Raw genomic sequence first — 9,004 nt, 5'->3', positions numbered from 1 at the left:
GGGGACCCTCATTCCTCTGGCCCCACCTCAGGGCTGACCAGGCTTCGGGGCAGAGACTTGGCCGACAACATGTCTGTTCACCACCCCCATTCTGTTGCTTCTCTCTGAGCCCTGCCTGCCGGGAGTGGGGGGGGGGGGAGGGCTGGGAGGAGTGGGAGGGCCTGCAGCCCCCTGCTGTTTGTAGAAGTCCCTCTGCTCATAGGTGCTGGCCAGGCCTGTGAGGGAGCTGAGCTCAGCTCTGGTGGGGGGCAGGCTGGGGGAGAGCGGATGAGCTGCTGGGAGTGGAAATGGGGTGCGGCCCACTCAGGGCTCTGTGGGGTAGGGCCAGGGCGAGGCACCCCAGCTCAGCCTGTGCATGCACTGAAGGGCTTGGGGGAAGAGGTGATGTCCATGCCAAGGCCTGAGAGTTGAGCTGGCCCTGGGGGTGTTTGCGCAGGCAGGGGTGTCGCTGAAGCCGGGGGCCTGGCCCCTGAGAAGGAGGCTGGAGACAGGGTCGGTGCTGCATAGGCAGTAGTGGGGCAGATGGCCCGCATCTTCCGAGGTTCCCGCGTGCTCATGCCCAGAGGCAGGTGCTCTCCCCATTTCACAGGTGTGGAAGCGGAGGCTTAGGGAGGTTGTCACCCACTAAGCATCACACAGCCCACAAAAGTTCAGAGAGGGGCAGAGCTGGCTCCCTGCTTCGTGCTTCTTGCTTTTATTTCTTTTCTTTTTAAAAATTATTTATTTATTTGAAAGGCAGAGTTACGGAGAGAGAAAGAGAGAGAGAGAGAGAGAGAGAGAGAGGTCTTCTGCTGGTTCACTTCCCCGGATGGCTGCAGCTGGCCAATCAGAACCCAGGAGCCAGGAGCTTCCTCCAGGTTTCCCACGTGGGTGCAGGGACCCAAGGACTTGGACCATCTTTTACTGCTTTTCCAGGCCATAGCAGGGAGCTGGATCAGAAATGGAGCAGCTGGGACTCAAACCGGCATCCATATGGGATTCCGGCACTGCAGACGACGACTTTACCCGCCATGCCACAGTGCCGGCCCCTAGTGCTCCTTTTGCTCCCCCAGCTGTGGCTGGCCGTGGGGGAGCACTCACGAGGACTTGGTCCCAAGAAACTGTGCCCAGGAGCCTGCACCCTCACCACCTCTCCTCCCGTCTCCAGTCAGCAGCCTGGTGGGATGTCCAGAGAGGGACGGCCTCTGCCCAGTGTCACACAGCTTAGGTCTGGGCCTGGGGGTCCTGTGCTTCCTGGTGGCCCCGCAGTGACCCAGGCTTCAGGCCGCGTCCAGGGCCTCAGTCCGGAGCCTCCACACCCCAGGCCGCTGGTCAGTGCTCCAGCCTTGCTTGGCCCGTTTTCACCTGCATTCCTCTGGCAAGCCCCCACTGGGGCAGGGCCTGGTGGACACACTTCCTCCCTGGCTGCAGCGCCCCCAGGTGTCCTGTGTTCACACCTTCTGGAGGCTGGAGGCTGGCGGTGGGATTCCAGTGCTGGCTATGCAGTTTTGGAGCAGTCACGTAAGCTCTCCAAGCTGCATTGGCAAACAGAAGTGATCAGCAGGAGTTCAGAATGAAAAGCGAGGTAAGGCTTCATACGTGCCCATCAGGTGCCAGGTATCTGGACAGAAAACTGGACGCTGGGCGGCATGTTTAGCCGGGGTCAAGTGGCAGCTGTGACAGTCTGAGCTAGAGGGGACGGGGGCCTGCAGGAGGAGGACCAGCAGCCGATGACGGGGTGAAATCTTTGAGGTGGAAGGAAAAAGAGCCTCTTCCCGCTAACACAGGGAACCCCGGCCTGCCTGTGCCCCTCCCCCACTACAAGTAGCCTTTACTGAGCACTTACTGCGTGCCAGTGTCTCCCGCGGGTGAACTCATTTCATGCTGACCCTGGCCTCTGCAGACAGTGTCCCTCGTTTGCAGGTGGGGGATGGGTCTCCTGGGGTGGTTACGTAACAGTTCTCCAGGGCTTTGCAGGCATCTCTGGGGGAGCTGTCCTCCTCCTCCCCCAGCCCCCTAGTGAGAGCAGCCTCTGTCCCTCCTGCCTGTGCCTCCCCCAGCAACCCCAGCCGACCGCCCCTCCCTGCATGGCAGCATCAAGCTTAGGGAGAATCAGCCACAGAGCTGTGTGCCTCTCGGGCTGCTGCAGGCCCTGTTCCACAGTATCTGCGTGGGTCTGGGGTGGCTGTGACCGTGCAGTGCCGACAGGTTCCCCCAGGGACACCCCTGCTATTGGCCTGGGTGCTGTACTGTCCCACAGATCCATCGTCCGTGGTCATTTAGTTTCCTAGTTTAAAAAAAGCAAAAAGACACAGGTGAAATCAGTTTCAATATTTTATGTAACCTGCCATTCAGAATATTTCAACAGGGAATCAGTACAAAAAGATCGATGACTTCTTTGTTAGTGTTTCGTATTGCATCTATGGATCCAGTGTGTATTTCATGCACACTGCACGTCTCGGTCTGGACAGGCCTTGTTTCAAGTGCTCAGAGCCACAGGCACCCAATGGCTCCGATGCTGGACAGCCCACCTGGGCCTCCCCAGCATAGGGCTGGGGGTTGGCCACGTGCTTCCCGGCAGCACCCTCTGCTGGCCGGCGGCAGGAAAAGGCCCTCAACCCTGGGGACCTGGGTCTGGCCCTGCAGACGGCGTCCCTCCTTCTCAGCGCAGGAGAGCTGGGGTGGCTGTGGACTTGGCACCAGGACAGGGGGTACTGTTGACTCCTGCCTGTGGACCGGAATGCCCGGGGTGAGCTATGGTCACTGGTGGTGTCAAATGCCCACACCTCTGCTTTGCCCCTGTGGGACAGGCTCATGCTGACCGCTGTACCTTGTGGCTGCTCTCTGCCCGCCTCACGTGGGGCCTCAGGTTGTGCCCAGAGCTGCTCAGGACCTGGCTCTGCCCTCAGGAACCCCAGCAGGGGCTGCAGAGAGACAAGGCCCCCCGGAGTTGGCTGCACACAGCCTGGTCCAATTTGTGGACTCAGGGAGCAGCGGTTCCTGGACACGAGGCGTGGCCGTGTCCCTTTTCTTTCTCCAGCTGCCTCCTTCCTGCAGCCTCACCCTCCCTCCAATCTGCCCCCCAAGCCTCGATGCTTTCCCAGCGTCAAGGGGGCGCTTTCTGCCCTCGCCTGCCCCGGGCAGGGTCAGCCTGAGGTCCCCTGCGCGCACCTGCGGCTGCTCCTCGCCGCCACACGGGGGCGCGGTCCCCCAGCCCGACCGCGAGGCTGGTCCCCGTGCCTGCGCTGGGTGGACGCCTGGCGGCTGCACCTGTCGAGGCTGGCAGGCCCTGGAGCAGAAATCCTGCCCCCCTGCGTGCTGGGTAAGGCTCTGTAAGCCTGGCGCTCTGTCACCCCGCAGCCCACACCCCTTAACAGCCATGTCCCGGGTGGGGGCTGTCGCTGGCAGTGGGGCGGCCCCCAGTGTCCTGCTTTCTAGCCCTTAAACCTCTCTAGGGCTGGCTGCAGTGTGGGACAGGGGACTGGCCCCTTCCAGAAAACCCAGCAGGGTCCGACCTCTTTGGGCGCCCCGTCCCTGGCCCGGAAGAACTGGGCCAGAACGGGGCAGCCCTAGTCCTCGCGGTCTACCACGGTCACTAGGGGGGCCTTGGGGGTGGGGCCGGGCACTGAGAAGCCGGGGTCGGCCGGATGGGCACGCAGGAGCAGGGCACGAGGCCTTGGTGATGGTAAGATCCCTGTCTGCAGACAGATAGCGCCACTGATGGGGCTCCCCTCTCGCCCCGGGGTGCGGACGCGCCCCAGCCGAGCGCTGGCACCCCCAGGCAGGCGCGCAGGCCTCGCCGGCTGCCGCGGAGGTCCGGTCCCGGGGGACATCTGGGGTTCCAGGGAGAGGCTTGGGGGACAGCCGGCGAGATGCGGGGATTCGGCGGCTGAGATGGGGCGCTCTGGAGGGTTTAGCAGGAAGGAAGGGGCCTCGGCCAGCGCGCGCGCGGAGACGCCGTCTTTGGAGCGCCGAGGGAGGCGGAGCCGCCCAGGGCAGAACCGGCCTGCAGGCCGGGGCGCCGCCGCCTGGGCAGAGGCGCCGCGGAACCGGGGTTGCCACGGACAACGCGTTCTGGGCGGAGCTAGCGCCGGGGCGGGGCCGGAGCCCGAGGGGGCGGGGAGAGGGCGGGGCTCGGGGCGGGTCCGAGCCGGCAGCGCCGCTGTGATTGGCGGAGACCTCGCGCTCTGGGCGGAGCGCCGTGTGGAAGTCGGGGCGGAGCTCGAGGGGGCGGGTCGGGGCGTGGGCTGGCCCCGCGAGCAGGGGCTGGAGGCGGAGACGTGGTTGGCGGGGACCGAGCGCCCGGGGAGGGGTCGAAGCCGGCGGGGGCGGAGCCGGGCGGGTGGGGGCGGTGCTGGGAGCGCCGGGCCTGGGGCCGAGGCGCTCGCGGCGCTGACAGCCGCGGCGGCTCGCAGCATCGCGCCCTCTCGGCACCCGGCCCGGACCCCGGCCTGGGCTGCCCCCGGAGCCATGAGCCCCGGGCTGCTGCTGCTCGGCAGCGCCGTCCTGCTCGCCTTCGGCCTCTGCTGCGCCTTCGTGCACCGCGCTCGCAGCCGCTACGAGCACATCCCCGGGCCGCCGCGGCCCAGGTGAGCGGGGGGTGGGGGCGGGGGCGGGGAGGGGGCGCTCGGAGGGGGCCGCGCCGCGCCCGGGGTGCAGCGTCGCCGTCCCGCGGACGCTCGAGGCCCGCGGCCGCCACAGGGGCGCTAACTATTCTTAGCAACGAATTAGTCGGCGCGGCGGTGGCGGGCGCCCCCCGCGCCCGGCCGGGCCGGCGGACGCGCGGGCAGCGGCGGCCCTGCCAGGTGGGCGCCGCTGCTGGCCCATCTTTCGGACGCGGAGACTGAGGCGCGGCGGCGCAGTCACCTGCCCAAGGTCACGCAGCTGGTAAGCGCAGGTCTAAACGCGGCCAGCCGGGCTCCGGAGTGGGCACCCTTAACTTCGGGACTTGGACGGGGTCAGGCCGCCCAGGCACAGAGCGCGGTGTGGTCGGCGCACGTTCTCTCTTGTTTGCGTTCCTGTCCTGGGATGTCCGGTTTGTCTTCTCGGCGCTTCCATTCCATTCTTGCGTGCCCCCCACCCCCCCACTTAAGCTTAAATTAGATGTGTCACTTCCTGCTCACTCTAGAGCTGAATCCGAGTCCCCTGCGTGGCCAGCCAGGCCCCTGCTGGGCTCCCCGCACCCACTCAGCGCTGTTCTGGGGCTCACTCGCCCCGCCCCCCACCCCCACGCACCCAGGGTCTTCCTGATCCCCCTTCCAAGCCTCCCTCTGCTCATCTCAAACAGGCCGGTGTGACGCCCACCCTGCCCCGGCCTCCTGGTAGGGGCGGACCCCCTGGAGTCACCTCCTCCCCACCTGTTGACTCTGAGTCTCCCCTTTAGAATGTGAGCCCGGCCAGGGCAGGGATGCTCCCCGTCCGCCCGTGTGTACCCCCGGCGCCCGGCATGTTCAATAAATACTTGTTGAATGAATGAATGAATGAATGGTGGTATTAACACAGGATCCTTAGAGCCTCAGGACACAAACATTCCGGAAGCCCCATCCCCAGCGCAAAGCTCAAATGCCATGGCTCTAGAAGCCCGATGCCCTGCTTGGTGGGTTCAGGAGACATCGCTGTGCTGCGCTCCCAGGAGCCTCTCTGATGGTGGGGGTCTGCCCAGCCCCCTTACCCTGGCACAGCAGGGGTGTTTCCCTGGTTGCCAAGGCTTGGGTGAGATAACGGCATCTCAGGGAGGTCCCTCTGCTCCAGCCCTGAGTGTCTTCTGTTCCTGTGACAAGCCCTTAAGTCACTGTGTAATTCTGCATGGTGTAGAAGTGACGGGGGTGGTCGGTGCGACCTCTTGTTAAATGTCTGTCTCCCGGAGGCCCTGTCTGGTTCACAGCTCTGTCTAACAGCTGGCAGCTCCTGGCACGTGCCCAGGAGACACTCGATGACGAGCGAGTCCAGGTTAGAGGTCGTGTGCACTGTCACCTTTGCACCTTGTCAGATCAGCCAAGTGCGTCCTGCGCTGCTCTGATGCGCCTGCTGGCCGATCTCATAAACCCAAGTGCTTCAAGGATCAGCCCTCATCAGGTTCCTGTGTCTTGAGAAGGCAAGACTCAAATCAAGCCCCTCTCTCCACATCTTTTTGCAAACATTGAGGTGTAACTTGCACACCATAAAATATAGCCTCTTAAAGGATGAGAGGCGCGGCATTCTTGGTGTATTCATGGAGTTGTACAACCATCACCTCTGATTCCAGAACACTTCTGTCAGCCCAACGAGAAAGCTGTGCCGTAGTCACTCCTCCTTCTCTCCCCTCTCCTCCCCCAAGCAACCACCAGGCTGCTTTCTCCTCTCTGGGTCTGCCTGTTCCGGGCGCTTCCCCCAGGTGGAACCGTGCAGGGTGCAGCCCTGTGCCTCTGCCTGTTCCAGGCGCTTCCCCCAGGTGGAACTGTGCAGGGTGCAGCCCTGTGCCTCTGCCTGTTCCGGGCGCTTCCCCCAGGTGGAACCGTGCAGGGTGCAGCCCTGTGCCTCTGCCTGTTCTGGGCGCTTCCCCCAGGTGGAACCGTGCAGGGTGCAGCCCTGTGCCTCTGCCTGTTCCAGGCGCTTCCCCCAGGTGGAACTGTGCAGGGTGCAGCCCTGTGCCTCTGCCTGTTCCAGGCGCTTCCCCCAGGTGGAAGTGTGCAGGGTGCAGCCCTGTGCCTCTGCCTGTTCCGGGCGCTTCCCCCAGGTGGAACTGTGCAGGGTGCAGCCCTGTGCCTCTGCCTGTTCCGGGGGCTTCCCCCAGGTGGAACCGTGCAGGGTGCAGCCCTGTGCCTCTGCCTGTTCTGGGCGCTTCCCCCAGGTGGAACCGTGCAGGGTGCAGCCCTGTGCCTCTGCCTGTTCTGGGCGCTTCCCCAGGTGGAACCGTGCAGGGTGCAGCCCTGTGCCTCTGCCTGTTCTGGGCGCTTCCCCCAGGTGGAACCGTGCAGGGTGCAGCCCTGTGCCTCTGCCTGTTCCAGGCGCTTCCCCCAGGTGGAAGTGTGCAGGTGCAGCCCTGTGCCTCTGGCTTTTTCCAGTTGGCACAGTGTTTTCAGTTCATCCAGGTAGCAGCACCTGTGCCCCCACTTCTCTACCTTTAAAGGCTGAGTCTCCCCAAGTCCTACCTCCCAGTCTCCCCGTGACCTGCAGGTGTGTGGGAGTGGTGGAGTGGGGGAAGGCTGACTGTACTTACCCCTGGGCTCTTTGTCCGGAGGAAGTGAAATGAATGATGCATTTTTGGAAAGGATTCTTGACCAAAGACTGGCAGGTGGTCAGGTCTAGAACGGCACCGCACAGAAGTTCCAGCGCTTCTTCCAGCAGTGGCGGCGGGCCACGCCATGGCTGACGGGAGATCCGTGAACCCAGTCTCCGGAGTGGCACTCGCCCCCTGCTGCTGCGCAGGATTTGCCTGTGCGCAGGGGCCTGCGTGAGGCTGCTGCCCGGTCGTCCAGCCCCACCCCTCACCCTCCTGGTGCTGCAGGCGCACATTAGGCCCTTTCCTCCAGGATGTCCTCCCTGATTGCCCTCCTTTGTGCTCTTATTCCAACATCCTACTGCACCAGTCCGTGTAGTGGCTGAAAATCAGACCCCACACAAGCTCTTGTGGCTTCTTTGTGTCCCTGTCACTGCGTTAGACTTTCTGGTAGTATGGGGTGGGCGATCGGGGGTCTCTTTCTTTCACCCAGTTTTCATTTACTTTGGAATAAACCTTCAGATGCACTCCTGGGCAATGCTGAATCCCTCCTCCCATCCTGATTTGCCAGATTGTCAGGGCAGGGGCTGCCCACCAGGAGCAGGTGCTTTCCGGCCTCGGTGGCATTGCTGGGTGGTTGGGTGCCCAGCTGAGCACAAGGCACAACCGTGGCCCTTCCCACGCACCTGGTGGGTGGCCCACTCCTCAGTCTTTGCCTGGGCTCCCTCCATCCCTTGGGGTGGCCTCGCAGGAGGTTCATCGTGCGATCTGGGTTTTAGTTACCGCCCAGGGCTTCCTCTGCACATAGAAAACTTGAATCTCAGTTGACCAACCAGTGTTATAGGCAATGGAAGATGGTGGGGTGGGGTGGGGGGCTGGGGGCAATCTTTGCCCTCCCCTCTCTCCCTGGGCCACTCTACTACCCAGAATGTCACCAGAGGTGTGCCCAGAGGGCTTCTGTCTGCCTGGGGCACTGAGCTACAAACCCCAATGTTCTACCATCTCCCCAGCCTGCTTCTAACACTTGATCTTTCCGCTCTGCCTTCTGCTCCCCAGCGCCCCCTGCAGGAACCAGAGGGAATGGGTCTTAGTTCCGTTTTTGGGCAGCGGGGACCCTTTGGTCCCCTAGACAGGACACTCACCTTCCTTCCCAGGTGGCAATGAGCCCTAGGGGTTGAGAGGAGGCCTGGTAAGGGCGGTAGGATCCAGGCCCTGTCCTCACTCGTGACTCAGAAGAGAACATTCCTCCCAAAGTGCAGCCTTGGGGAGTGACAGATCTCCAGGGCTCACCTTTCTGCAGGCGGATGGTGTAAGTTGAAGGCCACTCGCCTGGAGGGGGCTTCCACGGCCCATGGGCAGTCACCCCCGGGGCGTCCGCCCCCACCGCCCTCCACTCTCCAGCGGTGTCTCCTCCTCTGCCGGCCCCATCCCTTCCCCGGCCACTCTCTGGCCTCCTGGCACAGCCAGGGCGCTTCCTTCCAGAGTCTGGCCTTGCAGCTGCCCAGCCTTGCCCCTGCCCACATGCCCCTGCAGCTGTTCTTGTGGATGGACCTGGTGCTCCCAGCCAAGGCCGCTCCTGCGCAGCCACCATGCCCCAGCATCCCCTTGCCGCAGCCAAAGTGTTTCTTCCCCTCTGCGTCACTCCGGCTTTTGTGCAGTGCGTGGCAAGCGTGCACCCTCTGTTGTGCACTGCAAGCTCACGGGCAGGTGGCCTGTCTGGGGCTCCCCTTCCTCCCACCCTGCTCTCTCTTGACCCCCGTCCTCTCTGGCCTTTGGCCCCTGCTTCTCTGCTGAAACTGCCGAGGTCCAGGGTCTCAGTGACCCCAT

General features: G+C 63.6%; 1 protein-coding gene across 1 annotated transcript in view; it reads left to right on the top strand.

Moving 5' to 3' along the window:
- Positions 1-4,449: 4,449 nt before the first annotated feature.
- LOC133751383 (cholesterol 24-hydroxylase) overlaps positions 4,450-9,004 on the top strand; it is a 30,882-nt gene continuing 26,327 nt past the window's right edge. The window contains exon 1 of the mRNA XM_062181416.1: positions 4,450-4,568. Coding sequence (XP_062037400.1) covers positions 4,450-4,568 — 119 coding nt within the window. The remainder of the gene's footprint in view (positions 4,569-9,004) is intronic.

The sequence above is a fragment of the Lepus europaeus genome, chromosome 22 (genome assembly GCF_033115175.1).
Source record: "Lepus europaeus isolate LE1 chromosome 22, mLepTim1.pri, whole genome shotgun sequence".
NCBI lineage: Eukaryota > Metazoa > Chordata > Mammalia > Lagomorpha > Leporidae > Lepus > Lepus europaeus.
Note: the sequence above shows the minus strand (reverse complement) of the source record. Positions and strands in the feature narration are given on the sequence as shown.